The sequence below is a fragment of the Muntiacus reevesi genome, chromosome 22 (assembly GCF_963930625.1).
Source record: "Muntiacus reevesi chromosome 22, mMunRee1.1, whole genome shotgun sequence".
NCBI classification, from domain to species: Eukaryota; Metazoa; Chordata; class Mammalia; order Artiodactyla; family Cervidae; genus Muntiacus; species Muntiacus reevesi.
Window position 1 is genome coordinate 48,092,646 of NC_089270.1, and position 26,826 is coordinate 48,119,471.

The 26,826-nt window shown below is 40.2% G+C and overlaps 1 protein-coding gene across 1 annotated transcript in view; it reads left to right on the forward strand.

Moving 5' to 3' along the window:
* Window positions 1-5,910: 5,910 nt before the first annotated feature.
* LOC136152768 (uncharacterized) overlaps window positions 5,911-26,826 on the forward strand; it is a 54,728-nt gene continuing 33,812 nt past the window's right edge. The window contains exons 1-3 of the mRNA XM_065914140.1: window positions 5,911-5,995; window positions 6,457-6,687; window positions 11,739-11,840. Coding sequence (XP_065770212.1) covers window positions 5,911-5,995; window positions 6,457-6,687; window positions 11,739-11,840 — 418 coding nt within the window. The remainder of the gene's footprint in view (window positions 5,996-6,456; window positions 6,688-11,738; window positions 11,841-26,826) is intronic.

Here is a 26,826-nt window from a genome sequence, read left to right on the forward strand (position 1 = left end):
TCCAGTCCTATCACTTCATGGCAAGTAGATGGGGAAACAATGGAAACAGTGACAGACTTTCTTTTCTTGGGCCCCAAAATCACTGCAGATGGTACTGCAGCCATGAAATTAAAAGACGCTTGCTCCTTGGAAGAAAAGCCGTGACCAACCCAGATGGTCAATTAAAAAGCAGAAGCACTACTTTGCGGACGAAAGTCTGTCTCGTCAAAGCTGTGATTTTTCCAGTAGTCATGTTTGGATGTGAGAGTTGGACAATAAAGAAGGCTGAGTGTCAAAGATGTGATGCTTTTGAACTTTGGTGTTCGAGAAGACTCTTGAGAGTCATTTGGACAGCAAAGATATCCAACCAATCAGTCCTAAAGGAAATCAGTCCTGAATATTCATTGGAAGGTCTGGTACTGAAGCTGAAGCTATAGTACTTTGGCCACCTGATGTGAAGAGCTGACTCACTGGAAAAGACCCTGATGCTGGGAAAGCTGAAGGCAGGAGGAGCAGGTGACAACAGAGGATGAGAGGGCTGGATGACATCATTGACTCAATGGACATGAGTTTGAGCAAGTTCTGGGAGATGGTGAAGGACAGGGAAGGCTGACTTGTTACTGTCTGAGAGGTCACAAAGCATCGGACACAACTCATTGATGAACAACAAAAGCTTTCTAGATTTCTCACTAGAATGCCTGAAAGAAGTATGTATGGACAGGTTTATAAGACTATATAGGAGGTGGTGATCAAAACTACATATTGTCACACATCTTTAACGTCCATGGCTTGCTTATTAACTCTTGTTCCATTAATTCCTTGCTTAGAGGGCCCTAACCTTGCAGAAACATGAAAATATTTACTTGTTGGCAAAGAAAGAGAAAGAAAAAACTGAGGTAAAAAGATGGCAGAATACAATAAAAAGGGGGGGGGGTTACAACAAGTAATCAGATTCTAGGAACTAACATAAATGTTAGTCTGAGCAAGACAACCTATAGAACTCATTCAAAACTGCATGAATCAAGGTAGACCTGTGGGATTAAATATGAGAAGGCAGCTAAAACAATACAAAAGATGTAAGTAATGAGCTGAGGCACTGTGAAGAGAGCCCCGAGGAACATGAACTTGTACGAGACGAAGACCATTGCAAGGATCCCAAGAGAGAATATCCATAGGACTAAAATAAAATCAAAGGAATCTGTAGTGTTACAAAAAGTAGAAAACTTTAAGATGAGCAGGACTGTCAAATATTCTTTTAAGCAATTTAACAGAGGCAAAATATTGCTACGAAGTATAATAAATAAGAAGATATTGGCTAGAGATGTTCGTAGGAACACAAAATGTGTTCAAGCTCTTTGAGGAATGATTGGATGGCACTGATGGGGTGATACAAATTTAATTTTGGAAAGTTATTAAGAGACAGGAAAGAGTAAATAAATAACTGGAAAAAGAAACTGTGTTATGCTGACATGTTTGAAACTTCATAAATGTTGTTAACTATATAATTCATAGAGTAAGGGTCCTGAGAAGGGCTGGAGATGGCATAGGCAGAAGCTATCAATGGACAGGAAGAAGAGTCGTTCTTTAATAATATAAAAAGAGAAAATGTCAGGCAGATATGTTCTTAGGTTCCAGGACAGAAATTTGAGAGACTTATCTTCTGATGCCTTGATTTTCTCCATGAATTAGAAGGTGGGTGATGAGGGACAAAATGGAATCATAAGAGTGGGTAACTATTTCAACAGATGCTATAGAGAATTGAAGAGTGAAGAGTAAAGAAACAAGGACACTTGGCTAGGCAGCGATAAATGTTGAAACCATTGTGTGATTGTTTTTTTAAGCATCACTCAGAAACCCAGCAATGGGAATAAAGAAGATAAAATGTTGAGTGTTCAGGATTGGTGTGTCTCAGGGTGTCTGTGACAGATGGACAATGGGTAAACAGACATAAGGATATCGGCAAGAAAAAAGGTTGACATTACACATTTTCATGAGTCAATTTTGTTCCCCAAAGGACATCTGATAATCTTGGAGATATTATTGATTGTCATAAGAATAGGCTATGGGTGAAATAGCAGTTATTTTAAATTATAGCTCTGATATAAACTTTAGTACAAAGAACTAGTGGTCACTGTTGGCAGAATTGCCAGAAGCCCAACTTTAGGCTTGCCCTGACATTCAAAAGGAATTCCTTACCTAAAATAGATCTAGGACCTTCCAAAATTGGTCTAGAAGTTCAGTAAGGAAGAAATAAACATGAACACACTTATCAATATGATTTTCCCACCCTCTGCGGGGCTCCCTTCTGGCTTCACTCTTTGTAGAAAGACTTGTACTTTTACAGAACTGTGGAGCTTTTGATGAATTTCTTCACCACCAAGGATCATGACTTTTTTTGTTGGTTTTTTTTTTTTTTTTTTCAGATTAAAAGCTCATCGATCATTTCTGTTGGATGAACCTCTCTGGTATACCATCTGAAGGGTATTAGGGAAAAAAATGTCATATTCCTCTAAAGACTGAAAAAGAAACATGATATTACTGATTCAACATGATAGCTGTTTCGAAGGCAGAATTAAAGGAACATAATTTCAGCAGCTTCCTCTTTTCCTCTAATCCCAGAGTTCATTGTTATTTTATACACTGAGGCACTTTGGAACCTCTCAGATGCTTTTAATCTGGCACTTCCTAGTTGGCAATTACTACTTCATCCTCGGTCTTTATGCTCTCAAGAATTTGAGCTCATAAAACAACATTGTTCTTATAATTGTGGAAAAACCACAGGAAAAGAAAAATTCCCTGTCTTGATCAAGCCCCACTTGTGAACATTTCTATATTTATTATACTTATTATACTTTAACATGTTTTAAATTTAAGGTGGAATTGCACTCTCTTTTTGGAAAAGGGGGAGAAATCAAGAAATCATTCTCACTGAACTACACTGGGAACATACATTAAGGGGTGTAAAAAAATTAAAGCGACTCCCCATGTTGCAAAATGAAGTTTAAAAGGCGTCTGAACTAAAGCTAACATCGCATGCGGCCAATGCCCTGGCAGAATGGAGGGATGCTAACTATGCCTGCCTGCAGTGTCACAGGAGCCAATTCATGGGAGAAGAATGATGGGACTTAATTAAAGGTGGATGATGTCACTTGAAACAACTTTTGGACTGAGGTTAGGTCAGGGTTAAGTTAAATTCTATGAGGAGTCCCTCTATGCCATGTCAGTGGACAGTTCAAACAAAGTTGATAGAAGGGAGGTAAAAGCCAAGAAGTTAAAAGTCGCACAGTAAAATAAGTATCAATGTGTAAAAAAATGATGACAGTTTAAAGCATTTTGAATGCTGAAAATGTTTAAGCAGGAGCATCAGAAACAGGCTTACAAAAGCTGTTAGACCCCAGTAAGGGTGGAGCTTTTATAAGATATATCCAATGAATCCTGGCTCTTTGAAAAGGGCTCCATTTCAAATGAGTCACTTACATACTTTCCCCTGCACATCAAGAGCACCATCTTAAAAGGACCAAGGAACACTAGAGAAATCTCGTGGATAGTACACATTTTAATAGCATGTTAAGATTATGTAGGCAGGGTACACGGTTGAGAAATGTGAATTTGATCTACATAAGTAAATGATCTTTGTAAAATAATTTTAAGGAAGAAAAATTTACTCTTGGTACTATGAATTTTGCCTAAAATGTTTGACAAACAAGATATATCAATGTAATAGTCAAGAAATATGTATTGATTTCCCCATTGATAGACATTAATATAATGTCTGGAAATGTTTTAGAAAATGTAAAGATGAAATGGACATGACCATATCTTTAACAAGTAAGAGAAACAGGTATTAAACAAATGGTAACAATTAATTTAGGTAGGCATAGATATAAGAAGTCTATAACAGGTATAATCAATGTCATGAGGAATGATAGGTATAATCAATGTCATGAGGAAAATGATAGGTATGATCAACATCATGAGGAAAAATTATGGCCTCCTTCACCTAGGAATAGTAACAATTATATGATAGGTATAACCAAAGTTGTGAGGAAAAAAAAAACAACAACCAGTATCCTTCACCTAATTTAGAATTATAAACATGGATTATAAGCCTACCCCAGTAAGACTGGTGCATCTAACCACATGAACCAGGTCTAATCACATGGTTCCTCTAACCACGTGGACCACACCCTTGTCTAACTTAATGAAACTATACACCGTGCCAAGTAGGATCACCCAAGATGGACGAGTCATGGTGAAGAGGTCTGACAGAATGTGGTCCACTGGAGAAGAGAATGGCAAACCACTTCAGTATTCTTGTCTTGAGAACCCCATGAACAGAATGAAAAGGCAAAAAATAGGGCGCTGAAAGACGAACTCCCCATTCGGTAGGTGTCCGATATGCTACTGGAGATCAGTGGAGAAATAACTCCAGACAGAATGAAGAGACAGAGCCAAAGCAAAAACAATAGCCAGTTGTGGATGTGACTGGTGATGAAAGAAAGGTCTGGTGCTGTAAGAGCAATATTGCATAGGAACCTGGAATGTTAGGTCCATGAATCAAGAAAAATTGGAAGTGGCCAAGCAGGAGATGGCAAGAGTGAACGTCGACATTTGAGGAATCAGCAAATTAAAATGGACTGGAATGGGTGAATGTCACTCAGATGATCATTATAACTGCTACTGTGAGCAAGGATCCCTTAGAAGAAATGTAGTAGCCATCATAGTCAACAAAAGAGTCTGAAATGCAGTACTTGGATGCAATCTCAAAAAACAACAGAATGGCCTCTGTTTGTTTCCAAGGCAAACCATTCAATATCACGGTAATCCAAGTCTATGCCCCAAACCGTAATGCTGAAGAAACTGAACTTGAAGAGTTTCTTCAGCAGAAGAACAGAAGAAACTTGAACGCTTCTATGAAGACCTACAAGACCTTCCAGGACTAACACCCAGAAGGATGTCCTTTTCATTATAGGGGACTGGAATGCAAAAGCAGCAAGTCAAGAAACACCTGGAATAACAGACAAACTTGGCCTTGGAGTACAGAATGAAGCAGGGCAAAGGCTAATAGAGTTCTGCCAAGAGAATGCACTGGTCATAGAAAACACCCTCTTCCAAAAACATAAGAGAAGACTTTACAAATGGACATCACCAGGTGGTCAACATTGAAATCAGACTGATTATATTCTTTGCAGCCAAAGATAGAGAAGCTCTATACAGTCAGCAAGAACAAGACCGGGAGCTGACTGTGGCTCAGATGATGAACTCCTTATTGCCAAATTCAGGCTGAAATTGAATAAAGTACAGAAAACGACTAGACCATTCAAGTATGACCTAAATCAAATCCCTAATGATTATACAGTGGAAGTGAGAAATAGATTTAACGGACTAGATCTGATAGACGAGGGCCTGTGTTTCTCCACTTCCCCCTCCAGCCTGTGACCCTGGTGCTTCTTTTCATCACAGCCCCCACTGAATGCTCAGGGCACAGCTGGTAAGTGAATAGATCAGAGGCTCCATTCCTCCACTGAGAAGCTCGGATGCTAGTAGGAGGAGGTATAGGCCAGGTCAGGGGCAGGGGAATGTGTAGGAGTGCAAGGGCCACTCTCCTCGCCCCCGCACTGGACACATGACCCCTTTGATGGGAACCTCTCATACTGCACACCCAGCAGGGAAAGCACAGCACAGACCCTACCTCTGAGAGACTTCAGGACACCAGCATTCCGTGGGCCCCAGGAGGGAATGTGAGAGGATCCACAGGAAGCAGGGGCTTTGAGAGGGACCTTGAAGAGGACCCTCAGCCTCCTCTTGTCCACTTCAGCCGGGGGGTGTCTCATTCGCTTCTCAGGACTCCTCACCACAGCCAGTGCAGATGTCCTGACCTTGATTCCATACGAGGTCCAACAAGGTGGTCTTTGCCTCAGTCCAGGAGAAATGACGCATGTTTCTGTCACCGTTGCCACCCCAAGGTCCACCCCTCCCCTGACCCCACTGCCTATGCTCCCTTCCTCTGACGTATGTCAGTGTGTACTTGTGTGCACACGCAGAGAATCTGCTCCACATTGCCAAAATATCCTGGGGTCTCAGGACCTCTAGTTCCCACGGCAAACTACGTGGCAGGGAGACAGCGCTAGCCTAGGAGATCCTAACTCTCCCTTCATCTCAAGACTCTGCCCCTGCCGAGGCTGATTAGTAGTAACACACACACACACACACACACACACACACACACACACACACACTAAATAAAACTTCACAGGCTAAAACGTATTGACTGAAAATTTATAGAAGCAATAGATAAGTTTGGTACCTATTATCTGACTCAGTTGACCAAGTAGAAATTATTATTCTTAAATCTTACAAAGACAGAATCTATAGTCATGAAATGATGATTAGGATAAGAAAACTTGACATTTATTTTTTTAAACAACTGATATCAAGTCCAACACTCTAAGGAAATGTAAAGTCAGGATTTTCCAGCCAGGAGTCCTGGGGCTGACAAACGCCCCTCCCCGCCCCCACTGGGCCTGGAGCGAGTGCGCAGGCGCGAGAGGCTGCAGGTGCGAGTGCGCAGGCGCGAGCGGCCACAGGCGAGTGGGCGGAGGCACAGGGACGCCAGAGCTCCCGGACCGCTCCTGAGGGGAGGGAAGGTGGAGACTGGGTCGGTCCCCACTGCGAAAGGCCCCGGACCGGGGAGCAGCGCAGACACGAGTAAGTGCAGCTCTATCCGCAGCCCCTCACCGCGCGCCCCCGCCTGCCCAACGGCCAGCGGCCCCCGACTCCTCCAGCCTCGGGGAGCGCGAGCCTCGCTGGGTCCTCGGGTCCGGGGTCGCCGCCACCGGCCGCAGGGTGAGGACCCCGGGCCGGGGCCCAAGACGGTCGTGGAACTGTGGGCGCCCCGCGCGCTCGCAGCCCTCCCTAACTCGGCGCCCCTCGACCGCGGGGGGCGGCCTCTGGGTCTGTGGGCGCCGCCTGGACCCGGTCGCCGCGGGCTCGCGGGTTCGGGAAGGGGAGGTGCCTCCGAGGAGCCCGAAGTCGGGGCCGCGGGGTGCGCGTCGGGCGCGTTGGGTCCGCGGGTGTGAAGAGGTCTCTGCTCCCGGATGCGCGCCGGTGATGGGGGCGCCCAGCTCGGGATCCTGTTCGCTGGCCGCCAACAGCGGGTGTTCAGGTGGGACTCCGTGCTCTTTGCTAAAGCCTTCTGGAGGATAGGCTACAAAAGGTTATTAACGTTCACTTTCAGCGTTTTCAGGCTTTATTGACGGTCACTGACTCTAAGAGCGCGTCTTGGAGGGCAGTTTGTGACATACTAACATCTAAGCAAAGTTTGAAATAAAACTATTCCCGCCTTTGTATGTTTTGGGGTATGGTGAAGAGTTTTTCTTGATTCCGTTAGGCTTTTCAAGCCTAACGACTTTTGGCGACTTTTGGCGGAGCTGCACTGCTCTTAAATGGTGACAGTATTGTCGCTAAGTCATGTCCCAACTCTTGGGACACCGTGGACTGACTGTAGCCCTTCAGGCTCCTCTGTCCGTGGAATTCTCCAGGCAGGAATACTTGAGTGCGTTGCCATTTGCTTCTCCAGGAGATCTTCCCAACCCAGGAATCGAAGCCGAGTCTCTGGCATTGTAGGCAGATTCTTTAGCAACTGAGCTACTAGGGAAGCTCCTAAGTTAAATGAGCATTTAAAAAATACTTCTTTGAGCAGTTACCATAGACGCTCAAATATTTGAGAATTTTAGTTATAGTAATGGGCGTGGTTTCTTTGGTTTTTTGTTTGGTTTTGGGTCTTTGGTTATTTTTTGTTGTTGGTTGGCTGGTTTTGGGATTTTTGGATTTCTTTGGGTCGGGGTAGAGTTTGCATCAGGAGGAGATGGTATCCAAATCAGGAGAAATGTTTATTTCATGGTGTTCTGGTATGCAGTGTTGCAGTTTAAAGTATCTAATCCTGGTTAAATCTCAGATTGGCTCCAGCAAATGGATATTTTTATTGAGAATAGTTTGGGTTTTGTTCTGTGGGTTTTTTATGTGCTTTTCTTTTTTAGTACAATCTGCTTATTTAGCATGCTTCAAATCATAATAGATTGTAGTTAACACTGGTGGTTGATGCAAGGAACAATGCTTTGTAACACAGAGATGGGTTGTCTTTTTCTACAGAAATTTGTTCTTGAGTCAGTAAATTTCCACGTAAAACTCTCAGGAGTGACTTTTGCTATAGCACTTTGGTCTCTGTAATGAGGAATAAAGCATATCATTTCACTGTTGAAGATAATGGCATATACTATAAAGATAGGCATCGGGTACATAAAAGGAATTCGAGCCTTGAGTTTGGTGAATTAGTGTCCTCAATGAAACGGCTTGTCTCTTCGAAGAGAAGGAGCGCGATAACCACATGGTGATGACCAGGGTTCTTTCCCTACCTTGAACACCAAGAGGAACGGGAGGAGACAGAGTGATTTTCAGAAGAACTGACGTTCATTTATCAACCACGTACCCTCGTTCCTTGCTGTTTCTTAATTCCCAGAGAAATTAAAAAACGTGGTTCCTAACCAGGATATTTGAATGGGAAAGGTCCTTTCAGTTCCCAGGCAGGTAACTGAATCCGTTGTATAAGCGTTCATCTGCCTGTACCTTGGAAGTAACACTGAGAAAATCGTCTTCTCTAATGGATGAAGTGGGCAGAATAGGAGGGTGGTGGAGCTTTTTGGGGCAAGTTTTCCAAAAGTTGGAGCAAAAGTAAATCAGTCTCTTCAAAGGAACAGACTCATTAGATACCAGCATTTGGGCCTTAAGGTCTTTTGCAACATCATGTAGCTTGTTAGTAAAAATACTCCAGACCAGAGAAAAATCCACGTGGTCAAATGCTTATTGGATGAAAAGTAATGAAAGAAAAAGAACATGCTGAAGATTTTTAATATCTGGTATTTGACCCAGATCAGTTGACTGAGTACAAATAAAGGTCAGTCAAGAAATCTTCCAGAGAGAGAATTTAGTCATTCAGCTGTGATGTGGACAAGAAACCTGCTATTTATTTGTTAAAAATTAATCCCAACTAAAATACTTTGTTAATTAGCAATAAATATGGATAAACTGCAAGTAGTTTACTATGCTGTGTTTTCAAAGCAGGATCAAGGAATTAAAAGTTACTGAAGTTTTCTCTGGAAAGTACTTTCTCAACATTATTTTTCAAATATTGTAATTCTGATTGCAGTGTGTATGAATCTCAGAGTAAAATCTGTTGAGGAATTGATATTCTCTGAGGTCAAATGACTGATTCAGAAGAGCAGGGTTAAATTGGAGGGTAAAAGTGTCAATAACACAAATTGATGTCTGTCATTTTAAATGTACTAGATTGAGGGCCATTTAAGTGGATCGTATAATTAGCATAATTGTGCGTATAATGGTTTATGCTAAATTACCACACAACTCCCCAAATTTCAGCAGCACAGCACTATGGTTCCCACATCACAGCCCTGGGTGGGTATTCACTTTGGGGAGACTGCACTCCTTCAGATGGTCATTCAGGAACCCAGACTCCTCCCATCCTATACCGTCTCCCTTCCCTTAGACCTCATCCCCATCTGCATCCATCAGCAGAAGGGGTCAAGAATATGGAGAAATGCATATGGAAGTTTCTGATGAGCCAGCTCTGGAAGGATCCAGGTCAGTTTCTCTGCTGCTGTTTTGGCCACAGTCCATTTCTGTGGCCACAAGAGAGACTGGGGATTCTTCCAACTGTTCTCCCCAGGAAGGGAGAACAATTAAAGTTGTCAGCAACTTTATGAATGTCAGTCATTCATTTCGATTTAATTCGTTTTCAAATCTTTATTGGCTGTTTGCCATACACCAAGCGCTGTGCAGAGTGTGACCTGAGAATTGGTTGAGCAGCATCTTGATCTTGGAGGAGTTGTGAATCCTCAGGAGAGAAGACAGAGTATGAAGTGCCTGCCATCCTAGGAGAAAGGGATTAAGAGAACCTGCTTTGAAAGTTCAGGGAATGATTCTAGATTTGAAAGCTGCCTGGAAATGATTGATTTGGATTCCACTTTCAGAGATGAACAAGATATGATTGTGAAAGAAGCTGGCATCAGGAGCCGTAGAAACAGGTCCTGCGATACAGGGTATCATAAAGAATATCATGTCGTCATTGTTCAGTTGCTAAGTTGTGTCGGTCTCTTTGCGACTCCATGGAACTAAGAAGAGATATATCATTTTACAGCTAAAGCAGCTGAAGCCTAGAGTAGGAAGGTGACCATCCAGGTCAGGTAAAGGGGTTGAAGATCAGGTTTCAAGCTGAGAAAGAGTCCACGGGGACTCAGTCTGAGCAGTTCCAACACTGAAAGGAGACCACTAATGTTCTGGGAAGGCTGGCATCTGGCCTCAGTGTGGGATTTGAGACAGAGAGTGGGCCCAGGGGGAACTGAGCCTCCGCAGTGGGCAGAGGAGGCCACCCCATCTCCGAAAAGTGCCACTGACCTCAGAGTGGGTGGAATGAGCAGTGAATTCTAGTCCACCTGAGAAAGCAGTCCAATCTGAATAACTCTGAGTTTAGGTTTATCTTACAAACTTCTTAAGAAAGAACTTGGACAAGGCCAAGTCAAGTGCAGCCTCTTGAATTCCACACCCAGTATTCATTGGTGGAAGTGCTTAAACCCTCCAAGTGATTCCAGTATTTTAATTTTACTCTGTATTTAATTCCAACAGTCCTATGATTACTTAATGAGCAAATAACTGGAATCAAAAAGAGTGTGAATGTATTTTTAATGTGAGGACAGGTGAAGTGAAGCAGTCTGGAAGAGGGAACCAATAAAAAGGGATCTTGGTAAATAAATAAAGACATCGTTTAGAAATGGAGAGGTATTTGGAAGGAAATTAGTGCCTGACACCATACTCTGCTCTTTGCATGTTTAGGAGCTAGTTTCTGATGTTATTTTCACCACAGATCTCCCTGTGGTGAATTGTATTTGACCTCCACACTGTTTATCTCCTGGACACATTGTGAAATTTTGAGAAGAAGCAGGTATTAGAATTTGTCTTGAGAGCAGCTATAAACATTTCCTGGAACCCCTCTAGGGTAGAAGAAAAAGGAAAGGAAAATGGAAACAAGGGATAAAGACAGCTAATAATGTTGGAGATACCACTGGGATTTGTGGTCTCTTTTTGAAATGGCTTCCCTGGTGGTTGAGACAGGAAAGAATCCACCTGCAATGCAGAAGTCCTGGGTTCGATCCCTGGGTTGGAAAGATCCCCTGGAGAAGGGAACGACTACCCACTCCAATATTCTGGCCTGGAGAATTCCATGGACAGAGGAGCCTGGTGGGCTACAGTCCATGGGGTCACAAAGAGTCGGACACAACGGAGCACTTTCAATTCACTTTTTGAAACTAAATAGAAGAAGTCAGAACGTGACTGTTTCTTGATCATGGTTTGTTTTCATTTTTGTCTTTTTTTTCTTACTCCTTCATCAGTTATTCCAGTTGATAGAACATTATGTCATCTTCAGTTTCAGTGTGAGTGCTTGTCTTGCTTCCATTTGTATTATTCATGCAAACGTTGATTGAACTGATGACCCCAAGTCATCAAGGAAACATTAAATACACTGATGAATACATTTCTTAATTTTAGAAAAAATTAATGAGTGAAGGTTAAAATACTCTTCTTAAATTTGTCATTTAAAAAATTCTCATATGCATACCTCATTGCCTAATACTGCCAGAAAAATGAAGAATTCCTATGTGTTAATGAGCCTGTATATTTTTTTACAGGTATGACTATTACCGAGTGTAACAGCCCAGTTTGCTGGCCACGTCCTGTCTCCAGGAAAGTTGTAGCTGCTGTTGTTTCAGGTAGTCCCTTGGGTACCAGAGGTGAGTTTATGAAGCTATACGACCTTTTACACTTATTTAAAAAAATTGAAGTGTCGTTGATTTACAGTGTTGTATGTCAGCTGTACAGGTAAGTAATTCAGTTGTGTGTGTGTGTGTGTGTGTGTGTGTGTATTCTTTTCCATTACCGTTTATTACAAGGTATTGAGTAAGTTCTCTGTGCGATACAGTGGGTTCTTATTGTTTATTTTATATATAATATGCCTTGCGTGATTCACGCTGGTCAGACAACGTGATTATGTTCACTTCTGATATAATCTTTTTAGGTACAGCCTTAAAGTCTTTGATAAGATATTTTAAAATAATTTTAGCATGTGTGTGTTCTAATTCCAGTGGTAGTTATTAGAGATATGATTTTGCATGAAGTATTTCTCGTTTTGTCCTTTACCAATTAAAAAAATTGTTTTTTTTTTTTTTTTCTGATTGGTTTGCTAGATATTTGTGACTACATTAAAAATGTTAACTTTTGTCTCATCTTAAAATACGATCTGAATTAGCAATGAATATTGTGCTATACATAAGCGCTGTGACATAAATATAGTTTCTAACTTCATAAACACATAATCTAGAAGGGAACACAGACACATATGTAACAACTGCATTTGTTTACTGAGTGAAATAGTGAGATGGATAAAGTTCTAGTAAGCCTTGAACAGCCAAATCAGCTTCAGAAATAGATGTGCAGTTATTTTAAAATATTTTAAACATTTTCCAGCTACATGCAGAAAATAGTGTGAAAAAGGTATGGTTTTTACTATAAGCAATTTAGCATTTTGACATTCTGAGCATCCTCATCATGAAATTAAGTCCAGAAGGAGTTTTTTTCCATGTCTCTTGAAATGGTCCTTGTTCGTCCACAACATTTCCCATAATAACAGAGGTGCTTCCAAGGGCAGGAAACGTCAACATTATTAAAGTTTCACAAAGCAAAGTCAGTTTTAAGAATATGATGTCCCCAAACTGACAAAGGTCTTGAAAAATAATTTCAAGGGAGGCATAAATTATTTTCTGCTTGTCAAAGGGCAGAAATATTTAGGTTGAGCTAATGAATGGTTGAGTTTTAGAGTGGAGAATATCCTTAAAATATTACATAGATTTATACTGTCAGTAGATGCTACCTACATGAGGTTATTTGTATTTAAACAAATTTTAAAATTAAAACTTCAGTTTCTCAGTTGGATTTGCCATATTTTAAAGATGTTTATTAGCTACATGTGGCTAGTGAATACTGCATTGGATAGTACAGATGCAAAACATTTTCATTATCATAAAAAATTCTATTGAGCAATACTAAATATATACCCAGATATTCATAGAGGAGGCAACCAAATCTCAAGGAAGTAATAAAACTTCCAGAGGTCACACAGCTGTGTTTTTAAAGAAACGCAGAATGATGCAAAGGAAGTAATAACAGAGGCATTAAAGAAACCCAGGAGGTTTCTGGAACAGATAAAGTAGAGTTTAACCGTGCAGGCTTAGTTGTTAGCAGGGTTGAAGCTCATGATCATTAGGACGACCTACCTGATTGAATTTGGACAGTTAAAATTTTATGCAGTGAATTAAAAGCAGAAAAATATTTCAATTTCAATCAAAAGCTGCCAGCTCCATATTTTTAGCCTGTGCTCTGCTTCCAGATTATGTTTATCACTTTAGTATACAGGGCACCACTCAAACCAAACCCGAAGTTTGGTTTGCCTGGCCCCAAGAAATGAAACAATCTTGAGGGGTTATGGCTATATTTGAAAAGGTTGATTTTTCAATGCATCATGCAGACTGGCCCTGTTTTAAAAGGGACTCCTGCCACCACATAGTCGAAATGTGAACTCTTTTCTCACTTGGCAAAAGTCAAAGATAGGCCCTGCCTTTTTATTATTTCATTAAAATCCAAATATTATTTTTCCATTTTCTACCTTGTTTTCATCACAGTGTGATCAACTGTAGTCAAGAAAGGAAAGGTTAGATTTATCAATCGAAGTGTGATAAAGGCCCTCTAAATAATTGAACCCTCAGGAGAAACAATCCTCATGTATTCTTTTTCTGTTGCTTCAATATCTTCATAAAAAGTCATTTCAGTATGTTTGGTCCTGTAGCAGAGATTCTGTGAAGTGCTTATCTTCCTCGGAGGTCCAGAAAGCCTGTGAGTGTGTGGATAAAGGTGGGTCTTAGAGAGAGAGAGGGAGGATGGAGAGAGACTTGATGCTGAGAGAGGACAATGTTCTAAAACCTCCTTGGGTTGAAGGTAGGGGAGCAGAAATACCCATGAGTAATCTAGAGTAAAAGTTAAATAATCAAGGAGATGAATACTCTGAAGGAACATGGTAACTTCCCTCCTAGAAATAAAAGTTACCCTTATTAATTCTCTTCCTTTTGCCCCAGAAAAGCATTAGTTAGGTCTAGAGAGGGGTATTATTGCCAGAAATGGAAAAGGCAGTTTGAAGAGACTAGCCTGGAGCAGAGAGAGCAAGAAAGCTGAGCCAGTAGATGGAAAGCAGACTTCATGGAAGTCTCCAGCTCAAGTTCTGGGAACACCAAGTTCAAGTCCAAAAGGGCCCACATGGGAACTGAGGAAGACTGGCAGAGAGGGCAAAGTTACACTGAAGGTACAGTATTTATTATGGGATTGAACTTCTGAAAGGCCTTCCAGTAGCTTCCGATCTGTTCAAGAATCCTTCATGTCCTGCTGCTTCCCAGTGAGTGGCTCACAGCTTCAAGACCTCTTCTCCAGGCTAAAGAACTATTTGTAATATACCCTGCCTGTATTTTTTACTTTGGCAACCCGGACAAGGAAAGTTGAACAATTTTCAGATTCTAGAGCTTTTGCCCCAGCCCTGGAAATGCTGCAGACAGCCAATCTCAGCTAAAGGGAGCCACTTAGCCCAGGGTCACATCACCCCTTCGTACAATGCCCTTCATCCAATGACAGGTGTAAGAATATAAAAGTTAAGACATCCTCCTGAATTGGGACATCCCCCTGAAGGGGTCATCTCATTTTAAGAACTCTCCCCCAAAGGGTCACCTGAGGTTTCCTGAGGCTGCAACACAACTTTACTTCTACCTTTGCCCAATCTGATGTCCTTTTCTTCCATACGTTGTTGATGCCAAGAGTTGTCCCTAATTAATCTCTTAGACACTAATCACTGTCTCAGGGTTAGCTCTGAACATGGTGGCATTTGTTTATGATTTGGAGTGCATACCTAGACTTTAAAGTGCAGCAGTGCCCAATTGCACAAATATGTCTTTGTATTTCTCTCTCTCATCTCTGTTTTCATTTTCTCGCTGCTAGATTAGTCAGGGGACTCCCAAGTTCTTCATTGTGTCATCCTGGTACCAAGATTCTCCTGGAAATTATGAAGTTATTCACCTTCTACATCAAGTACTTCTTATTTTTCCCTAGAAACATAAATCATCCTTAAAAGGAATTAGAGTGTCAAATCTTAAATATATTTTAGTTTCTCCACCACTTTATACATTAAATGCTTTTTCCTGGAGACTGCTTCTGACATTGGCGTTCACTGTGCTCTCAAACTGCCTAATTTGGAAGCTACTCCTGTTTCCAAATGCTGCCTTCTGCTGGTCTCCTGAAGTTCTGAAGTCTGCCCTGCCTCCACTATTAGGTATAGTTCAGTAGTTGTCTACCTCAAGGTAATAGGGTATCTTTTGGAAGCTTTATTCTTTTTCCATTTACACAACACACACACACGTATATGATTACATATATTATATAATTCTAATACTTAAGCGTCTGTGTGACCACAGCTTTATCTGCAGCCCACAGGTTTTGCTACAGTATATTTTCATTCAGTTCAGTTCAGATGCTCAGTCATATCTGACTCTTTGCGACCCCATGAACTGCAGCATGCAAGGCCTCCCTGTCCATCACCAACTCCCAGAGTCCACCCCAACCCATATCTGTTGTGTTGGTGATGCCATCCAACTGTCTCATCCTCTGTCGTCCCCTTCTCCTCCTGCCCTCAATCTTTCCCAGCATCAGGGTCTTTTCAAATGAGTCAGTTCTTCACATCAGGTGGCCAAAGTATTGGAGTTTCAGCTTCAACATCAGTCCTTCCAATGAACACCCAGGACTGGTGTCGTTTAGGATGGACTGGTTGGAGCTCCTTGCAGTCCAAGGGACTCTCAAGAGTCCTCTCCAACACCACAGTTCAAAAGCATCAATTCTTTGGTGCTCAACTTTATAGTCCAACTCTCACTTCCATACATGACCACTGGAAAAACCATAACCTTGACTAGACGGACCTTTGTGGCCAAAGTAATGTCTCTACTTTTTAATACGCTGCCTGGGTTGGCCATAACTTTCCTTCCAAGGAGTAAGTGTCTTTTAATTTCATGGCTGCAGTCACCACCTGCAGTGATTTTGGAGCCCAGAAAAAGAAAGTCAGCCACTGTTTCCACTGTTTCCCCATCTATTTGCCATGAAGTGATGGGACCAGATGCCATGATCTTCGTTTTCTGAATGTTGAGCTTTAAGCCAACTTTTTCACTCTCCTCTTTCACTTTTATCCAGAGGCTCTTTAGTTCTTCTTCACTTTCTGCCATAAGGGTGGTGTCATCTGCATATCTGAGGTTATTGATATTTCTCCAGGCCGTCTTGATTCCAGCTTGTGCTTTCTCCAGCCCAGCGTTTCTCATGATGTACACTGCATGTAAGTTAAATGAGCAGGGTGACAATAGACAACCTTGACGTACTCCTTTTCCTAATTCTGGAACCAGTCTGTTGTTCCATGTTCAATTCTAACTGTTGCTTCCTGACCTGCATACAGGTTTCTCAAGAGGCAGGTCAGGTAGTCTGGTATTCCTATCTCCTTCAGAATTTTCCACAGTTTATTGTGATCCACACAGTCAAAGGCTTTGGCATAGTCAATAAAGCAGAAATAGATGCTTTTCTGGACCTCTCTTGCTTTTTCGATGATCCAGCGGATGTTGGCAATTTGATGTCTGGCTCCTCTGCCTTTTCTCAAACCAGCTTGAGCATCTGGAAGTTCACGGATCAGGTATTGCTGAAGCCTGGTTTGGAGAACTTTGAGCATTACTTTACTAGTGTGTGAGATGAGTGCAATTGTGCGGTAGTTTGAGCATTCTTTGGGATTGGAATGAAAACTGACCTTTTCCAGTCCTGTGGCCACTGCTGAGTTTTCCATATTTGCTGACATATTGAGTGCAGCACTTTTACAGCATCATCTTTCAGGATTTGAAATAGCTCAACTTGAATTCCATCACCTCCACTAGCCTTGTTCGTAGTGATGCTTACTAAGGCCCACCTGATTTCATATTCCAGGATGTCTGGCTCTAGGTCAGTGTTTCATTATCATTCAATTAATGAAATTCTAATTCCTATTATGACTTTATCTTTGACATCCATATTTATCAGAAGTATGTTTTGGTTTTTTTTTTTTAATTTAATTTGTTTATTCAGCTGCACCTGGTCTTAGTTGTGGCTTTCAGGATCTTCAGTCTTCATTGTAGCATGCAAGGTCGTTTAGTTGTGGCATGAAAACTCTTTGTTTGTGGGAACCAGTTCCCTGACTCGAGATGGAATTCAGGCTCCCTGCATTGGGAGTATGGAGTCTTAGTCACTGGACCACCATGGAAATCCAGAAGTGTGTTTTTAATGTCCAAATATTTGATAAAATATTGGTTATACATTTTTAAATTTCTTGATTATTCTGAGTCTTGTTTTATACCCAGCATTCAGTCAACTTAAAAATGTGCCATGTACACCTCAAAATTTGTATGTAAATGTGCATTTCATTCTTGTTAATGCAGTGTTTTATGCAAATGTAGGCCAAAGAGTTTTTCAATTAATTTATTTTAATTGGATATAGTTACATTAAGGATATTGTGATGGTTTTTGCCATAGGTCAACATGAAATGGCCACAGGTATACATGTGTCCCCCCCAATTCTGAACCTCCTCTCCCATTTCCCACCCCACTGTATTCCTCTGGGTTTTCTCAGAGCACCGACTTTAGGTGCCCTGGTTCATGCATCAAATTTGCACAGGTCATCTATTTTACATATGGTAATGTACATGTTTCAATGCTCTTCTCTCAAATCATCCCACTCTCATCTTTTCCCCCTGAGTCCAAAAGTCTGTTCTTTACATCTGTGTCATCTTTGCTGCCATGCATGTAGGATTGTTGGTACCATCTTTCTAAGTTCTCTCTATATGCATTAATATAGAGTATTTGTCTTTCTATTTCTGGCTTACTTCACTCTGTATAATAGGCTCCAGGTTCATCCACCTCATTAGAACTGACTCAGATGCATTCCTTTTTATAGCTGAGTAATATTTCATTGTGTGCATATAGCACAACTTTCCTATCCATTCATCTGCTGGTGGACATCTAGGTTGCTTCCTTGTCTAGCTTTGTAAATAGTGCTGCAGTGAATGTTGGGGTACATATGTCTCTTTCAATTCTGGTTTCCTCGGGGTGTATAGGCCAAAGACTTTAACAATGGTATTCAGATCTTCTGTAGTTTACTGATTTGTTGTTGTTCTGAATTATTGATCTAGGTAATTTAGATTTTATTTCTAGTTAGTTTTCAGAATTTCCCTTCATATATTGCCTCGAAGTTTAGTTTTATGACATGTTCCTTGTAAAGTAATGGTTGGTTTTATTATCCTGTCTTATCTCCAGTGATACTTTTTGCTTTCACATCTCCCATTATTTTTTTTTTTTCAGTTTTGCTTATTGTTTTTATGACATAAGTTTTGCATCCTTTAACTTGCAGTCTGACTATGGTGTCTTGTAAGGGGCATAGAATTAAGATTTTTGTTTGTTTCAAAAAATCTCTGCCCTTTAATGTGACTATTTACAGTTAACGTATCTTATTATAGACCTTTTACTCCTTGTTTTCTGCTTGTCCTTCCTTTTTATGTTCCTCTGGCTCTTCCTTTTAAATTCATCAAACTCCATTTTCCCTTTATTAGCTCACAATGCTTATATAGGTAGCAGTTACACATGCACCGTGACTTATTAGCTCCTTTACTGCTTCTCAAGCAGTGCTGAGACCTTAAATTTATTTTATTACTTTTTCCTCTTCCTCTTGTTTTAATGCATTCTAATTTTTATATATTTCATTATTACTCTTATGTGCAGTTAGATTTTATTCAGATTTATTCACTTACGCTTCCTTTCTGTTCTATTTAATTCCTTTGTCAAGTCCTTATTTTCCTCTATGATAATTTTCCTTCTGCCTGCGGGTCTCCCTTTCAGTTGGTTCTGATGAGAACATATTCTCTAAATTTTGTTTGTTTGCAGATTTCCTTATTTCATCTTCCAAACAACATTTTCTCTGCCTCTAGAATTCTCAGTGAGCAGTTATTTTCTTTAGCACGTTCCATTATTTTCTAGTATTAATCATTTTTGTTGAGAAGTAAGCAGTAATCTTAATCTCATGCGTTGTTGAAAGGTCAACTGTTGTTTTTCCTCTGGTTACTTCTAAGGTGTTCTGTTTTTCTTTGCTATTTGTAAATTGTACTCTGGTGGTGTTAGATATGGTTTCTTTATATTTACTCTTGTTGCGTTTTTTAGTGCTTGTTGAATTTATGGCTTGATATATTCTTTTTAGTTTTTGAGAACTCTCAGCTATTATTTCTAAATATTGTTCTCGCCCGAATCTCTCTCTTCTTTTCCCTTTGGACTCCAATGTAAACATATGATGAAAATGTTTACTGTGGCCCATATGTTTCAAATGCTCTTTTCTGTACTTTTTTATCCTTTTTGTTTTCCACGTTTAGTCTTCCTATTTTTACTGCTACTCTGTCTTCCAGTTCATTTATCTTTCTTCACCTGTGTTCGGCCCACTACTGAGTTTAATTTTGAATTCTGTCAGTTCAACTTTAATCAGTTTCTAGTTGTCTAGTTAAATTCTCTACCTTGTCATCTATTTTCCTGAACTTGGTAATATTTATCAAAATATATTTGAACTTTAATATCTAGGTCATCCATGATTCTGATTCTGTTTTTTATTCTAATTCTCCTTTTCTTGGGAGTCTTGGTGGTTCTTTGATGAACACCAGACTTGGGATATGACAAGTTGTAGAGAATCATAATGACATTCCAGTTGACCTTTGAACAACCTGGATTTAGATTGCACAGATCCACTTATATATGGATTTTTTCCCAACAACTGCAGCACTGCATGATCCGTGGTTGGTTGAATCCTCAGATGCAGAACCATAGATAGGAAGGGCCGCCTATCAAGTGATATGTGAATTTTTGACTGCATAGGGAGTCGGTGTCTCTAAGTCTTGTATTGTTGAACGGTCAACTGTCCTTTTTTCAAGAGAGAATTTCCTATTCCCAGGTAAGGAGCAGAAGGAAAGATCAGCTTATTGATCTTCAGTCATTGCACAAGCTTCATACTCATTTTCCTTCTTTATAGATGTTTCCATCAAGGTAGCTGTTTCATCAACCTTCCTAACACACATTCACGTGGACACAGATACATATAGAAACCTCCAGTGTCCTAATTCATATCATTAGCTTTCCACCGGGCCACTATTCTTTGGTGGGTTCTGAACCTCAGTTTTATCTCCTCAGCATTACAAGACTCCTGAGTCTTTGCTTTTGACTTCAGTTAGCTTTTGTTTGACTTCTTAACATCTTGCCTTGTCTACCTACGTGGAAAATGTGATAACGTCAAGGGACCACTGTTGCTGAATTGAGCTCGAGTCTCTGAATCTTTCCCATCTCTGGGATTTTGATCCTTAAAATTCTAGCTGCCTTGTTATTTCTAAAGTCCAACCCTGCTCTCTCCTCAGTCCTCCAATATTGTCCTAAGATCTACTGGCTTTTCTGCCTCTTAGGAGCCATATTTGGTTTCTCATGCTTTTGATTTTCATCAATAATTTCTAAATGACTGGATTAGATAAAGCATGTGCAGAATACTGTTCTTACTTCTATGAGTTTCTTTTCTATTTTATTTTTCTATGTCATGGCTACCTCATTAGCTTTATAATGCTCACAGTCAAATGTTGCTTATGATTTATCTGACCTTTCTAGTATGGTTTCCTAAGGTAAACTGATATAGTTGGAAGCAGAAGTCCTTACCTACTATTGAAAAATTCTGTTTTAGCTTTCTATGAGTTCTTTCATTTATTTTCTTTTGTCCCATCTTCCATCACTTTTTCCTACCAGAAATTCCGATTCTCACAGTTAATTTTAAAATTAAAAATTATAATTAAGCTAATATGTTAATAGTCAAGGGATTAATTTTGCTTTGAAGAAGAACACAGATTGATGAATGGAATATGGAGAATTTCTTAAGACCTTTGTCATTTCTAAGCATGGGAATCAGCCATCTGCACCATGATAAATTAGTCAGATATGTAAGGAAGCACTCATTATAAAATCAGCATTACTCAGTAACAATCTCAAAAGTTGCTTCACTTTCCTACTCATGTTACCAATTCCCACATGTTCAATAGGAGCTTAGAATCATGAGATAGGCCATTTTCCATGTCCTATCTTAGTAACTATAATTATTGGGAAAACAAAACTATAAATAAGGATTTGCTATGAATATATTCAAACCTTTTGTTCCTAAACATCTTCTAGAAGAAGACTGAAAAGTTTGACATAGAAACACCTCTTGATAAGTAAGAAACAGTAAAATTTCTCATAATAGTTCTTTTCTGATCCCATTATGTGATTCTCAGGTTCACACAAAATTATTTTTATATGAACTTCACAAATCTTATTTTTACTATTAAATCAGTGGCCCCACTCTTTTGAAACATGGGGCAAAATAGTTGAAATTGGAACAATTTTCCAAAACCCAGGGCATATGACATATGTACCTATAGAACGCAATATTTCTGTCTGGTTCTGCGGTAGAATTTTTCATACCTGCCAGTCTAAGTTGACTATTGTTTTTACAGTGCGTTAGTAGAAATCAAACGGTAAATTCAGTCAAACAGTCATTTCATACATCAAAAAGAAAAATCAGTCAACACAACTGTCTGACTGAAATAAAGGAAGAAAACAATTCAAGGCAAACAGTTGTCCTAGGAGACTTGTATAAATGCAGTAGCGGTGTCATGTGCAGAATTAACCTTTCCCCACCTTTAACTGGAGAACATTCTGCCAGCCAATTCAGTCAGCTCAGATAAGCCTGAATTTTAATATTCCAGTCTCATCACTCTCAGTTGATGGTGACTGCGCTTCCTTCTCCTTCCCCTGTCACTCAGTGGAGAACGTCAGAGCAGGAGGACAGTGATATCGGCATACTGTAATGGCCTGCCCTGGACTCTACAGCTTCAAAGTTCTTAAGCTGACTCAGTGATCTTACAGAGTCTGGTGCAGAAGGAATATGTGAATTAAATTACAGACCGTTGACTGCCTTCTAGCACTATCATCCCTTATTTCTGGTTCTAATATATCACTAAATACTCAAGAAGAAATTTTTGAGTGTTTAGCAGAAATATGGCTCCAAAGCAGACACATTGAAAAGAAACATTGTCATCTATGATTGGTTTTAAAGTTGACTTGTCTTTTACTCATAAACAGATTTAGTGTGAATTCAGTTTTGCTAAACGTTAGAGAATCTTTTGGAGGGACGTGCCAACTCTTTTGAGTTTTTTTGCACTCTGACTTTTAAAGCAAGGTTATTTTTCAAAAAGTTTAAGGGTTACTTGAATACTATAAAGATTATTTGTATTTTTGAGTTGCCAGTTCTCTAGAACAAATTTGTGTGCTTGAAGTTCTTAACTGTAGTACCTAGATGGCACGTGGAAAGCAAGCAAAAGAGATGACTTTTCTGCTTTGAGAGACCTCTGCCTATCTTTGTAAGTAACAGGACTCATTCCTCATGAAACAATGTTCAGAAAGGAAGGAAAGGTAGTTTTCTTAGTTGAAGCTTATGATACTGAAGAGGACTCTAAGAATAGCTTCATAAAGAGGATCTGCGTAAAACAGAAGTAACCCTAGGAAACATGTATTTTCTGATGGACTCTTATCTTTGTGATGGTGAAAAGAGGATATGGCAAGGAAGTGACACTCATACTGGCGTGTTACATCAAGCTGTCTCCTGGGATGCAGGGGTAAGCACGTGGGACAATAAAAGCACTTGAGAAAGAGTCAGCTGTCAGCCATCCATCACCTAGTTTGTGAGCATACTTGTGCCTCTCCTCCTCCTTTCCTTTTGACCATTTTACTTTTCTCAGCATATTTAAAAGAAGGCAAGGTGAAAAGAGTGGGTTAACTGTCAGATCAGTCTCATTTTCTGTTTTATAGTACCTCTCCCAGTTTGAGAACAGATAGAGAGCTTCGGAATAATGGGAAAAAAAGAGTCTCTTGGATCAGTAATAGACTCTCATGATAGTTGGCCAATCTTGTGCTCCTTTAGGACGCTAAATAGCAGGTGAATGTACCAACTTCTAATTCAGTAACTAATTGAGTGCTCCTTTAGATAATATACCTGGGTAAGGGGAAAAAAACCCTATTTTTCTTTACCTTGTCATAGCATTAATGGATGTTGGGGGGAGTCTGTGTTTATCTGTCTATCCATCTAGATATAGATACATATTTTGGATTTGCTAGATTTATTATTCCTGTACCTGTTTCCCCTCAGATGTATTCCCTCTCCCTTTCTTGCTCTGCTGACCCCTAGAAGCTACATACTGTTCACATGATTAGATTTAATGAGAATCCTTGATATGTAGTTGAGGAGCAGGAGGAAGGGAGAAACCAGAGTCTTTTTCTCTATCTTGATCTTGCTGGCATCTCTGGCAGGAATGTCTTCAACTCTTTGACTCCAGGTCCTAAAAAGCCTGTCAGCCAGGTGACCATAGATGCTGTCTTGACTCTTGGTGATATCACCTGTTTCCTTTGACCTCCAGCCTAAGAGAATAGTAGTCTTCTGTTGGTGATAATCTGTGGATTGCACACATCCCTTATTTGGTCTCATGGCTCTTCCATGACTGGTATAACCAATTCTCTGTACTTAATTCCCTTTATTCTTGCTTGGAAAATGGTTTTCTTTCCTTGGCTAGCCCCTGGGATACAATGGATAGGGCAGTTTTTCTCATGACTAACTCACTAATCAATGAGGATCAACCAATTCCCAGTAACATTAATATCCTAATTTTACTAACTCATTAGCTGCATTTGACTAACTGTAATATCTGAGCCATCCTTAGAGTATCTTTAAGGTAGCATGATTTGGGGGGTCTTGAGAAAGGTTGTAGGACCTTTCTACCAACTTCATAAATTCTCCTTCCAATGTCACATGTATAATCATTTCTTAGTCTCACAAAATGTGAGAGATAGAGGGGGAATTATAACTCTGCAACATAGTTTCTGGAATCAGATGCAAACATTTAAAACATTAATCACACCTGTTTTTTCTAAGACAATATGAATATTTCAAATATTTGGCCTATATGAAACTTAGTAATAAATGCAGTTTATAATCAATGTCCCTATGAGATATGCCTACTGCCACATTTAATTTTTACTAACCAGGCATTTCCCCATGCAATAACAAACATGAATCATTACACAATCCTAGGGGTACAAGTAATATCAGATTTTTCATATAAATACCATTTATTTTGGATCCAGACACAAACCACCTAGTTGGGCAAATGTACAGTGTCATCTAATAGTGGGAAACCCTTCCATTATTTTGTAGACGAGATCGGAGGCTTCTTCTATACCAGAAAAAGTGAAGAGAGACTTGGTCCTCATTTGCAAAGGTCATGCCTGCCAATACTTTTTGATCAGACCAGGAATGATCCCTTTGAAGGTGGAGGGGATTCCAGAATATCATGATTTAGAATCCACTCCATAGACACAGCACGTTTAGAAATCCTTCCATACATGGGTGCCATGTTCAATTTGTAACCACTGTCCTCTGCTTCATCCTCAGTGACCTCACAATAGCTAGGGTCAGATCATCCTTGTTAGACCTTGGCACTCACTCTGTCAGCCAAGTGATATGCCAGCTTCGTAATGGACTCACTGTGAAACTGAAGCCACAGTGTAGTGTTTGCCAATTTCTGTAGTGGGACTGCTCCCATGGTGGTCAGTTTCATGTTACCAACATGATGTCAGTGAAGGCAGAGTTGGGAACAGATTTTTTTTATTATTTCCACCATACAAATTTAAGACATGTAAATAACCTCAAGAAAGAGCACAGATTATAATAAAATGCAGTATAATAATTAGGAAGTGATGAGTTTTGAATATCCGTTAGTATTGTTGTTAATAAAATTAGTTTCACAGTAAGTTTATATCATTTAAATTTTAATGATGACTGTATTTGACAACACAAAATTCCTGAAAAAGATAAGCAAGAGAATATGAGCTATCTGTAGTACACTACCATTTGTCTTTCTCTCCTTAGATTCTCTTGGAGCCTGCCAGGCTCCTCCCGCCATGGAATTCTCCAGGCAGTAGCACTGGAGTGGGTTGCGGTTCCCTTCTCCAGGGGGTCTTCCGGACCCAGGGATGGAGCTCAGTCTCTTGCACTGCAGGCAGATGCTTTACCCTCTGAGCTACCAGGGAAGACCTGGAGTGTCCCCAGTCTCCACACAGAAACAGCCGTTGTAAGAACTGACAGCATCGTGGTCCATGGTCCTGGGTCTGATTTCTTTAAAGAGGTGTGAAGAGGATCCTGTCTACTATGCACCTTGTCACATGGAGAGTTAAGAACTAGAACTGTGGGGCTGACTGTGCTTCTGGAGAGAAGGGAGTTAGGGTTGGAGACTGTAGGGAAGCTCATTTTTATATGTTTTTGTGAGTACAGAGCAGTAAAACACAAAATGAAAATGGATTTATCAGTAGACTATTTCACTACGTAAAATTTTGACTCAGTCACCCTACTAGGATGTCACAGAGGGCTCCCTTAGAGTGCTCCCTGACTAATGTAGATGCCAGGCACCGTAGGGGGCTCCCCAGCTGGCACTAGTGGTAAAGAACCCGCCTGTCAGAGCAGGAGACATAAGATGGACAGGTTTGATCCCTGGGTCAGGAAGCTCCCCTAAGGAGGAAATGGCAACCCACAAGAATGATAGTATCAAGAGTTAAGGGTGTAAGGAAGTGACTTAAGAGTCAAGAGGTGAACCCTTATGAATGAGATGAGTTTTCTTATAAAAGAGGCCCCACAGAGATCCCTTGTTTTTCCTGCTATGTGAGGATGCAATAAGAAGTCTACAACCCAGAAAAAGTCAGCAGCCAACCATGTTATCACTCCGATCTTTTGATGTACAACTTTCAGAACTCTGAGAAAGTTCTGTTATTTATAAATTGTCCAATTTATAGTGTTTTGTTACAGCAGCCCAAGTGGATTAAGACACCAAGTATTTGCTAAGAGTGTTTTTGGATGAGATTAAAATTTAAATCGGCATATCGAGTAAACCAGATTGCCCCCCCTAATGTGAGTGGGCCTCATTTAATCATCTGAATGCCTAAATAGAACAGAAAAGCTGACCTTCCCCTGTGAAGAGGGAATTCTGCCAACTTGTGTCCTTTGAACTGGGACACTGACTTTGCTCCTGCCTTTAGACTCGAACTAAAACATTAGCTCTTCCTGATCTCAAGCCTGCTAGTTTTTAGAATGGAACATCATCATTGGCTTTCCTGATTCTCAGAATTGTGGACTTAGGCTTGAGTCTTCAGCTCTGACTTACCACCCTGCAAATACTGAGACTTCTGCATCTCTCTAATCATGGGAGCTAATTCCCTGTAATGAATGTGTTTGTGTATAAATATATACATATATTGTTATAAACACACATATATACATATTTATGCCCTATTGGTCCCATTTCTCTCGAGAACTCTAATGCATTGCCTGATATTCTTAATTTTGACTCTGTTGACCTCAGCACTCTATTATGGAACATGGTATAATTTTTATTTAGCAGTAATTACCTTATTGAATACATTTTTGAAGTAGGAGGAAAGATATTTTCTTTTTTGCAGCAATACAGATTTTTCTTT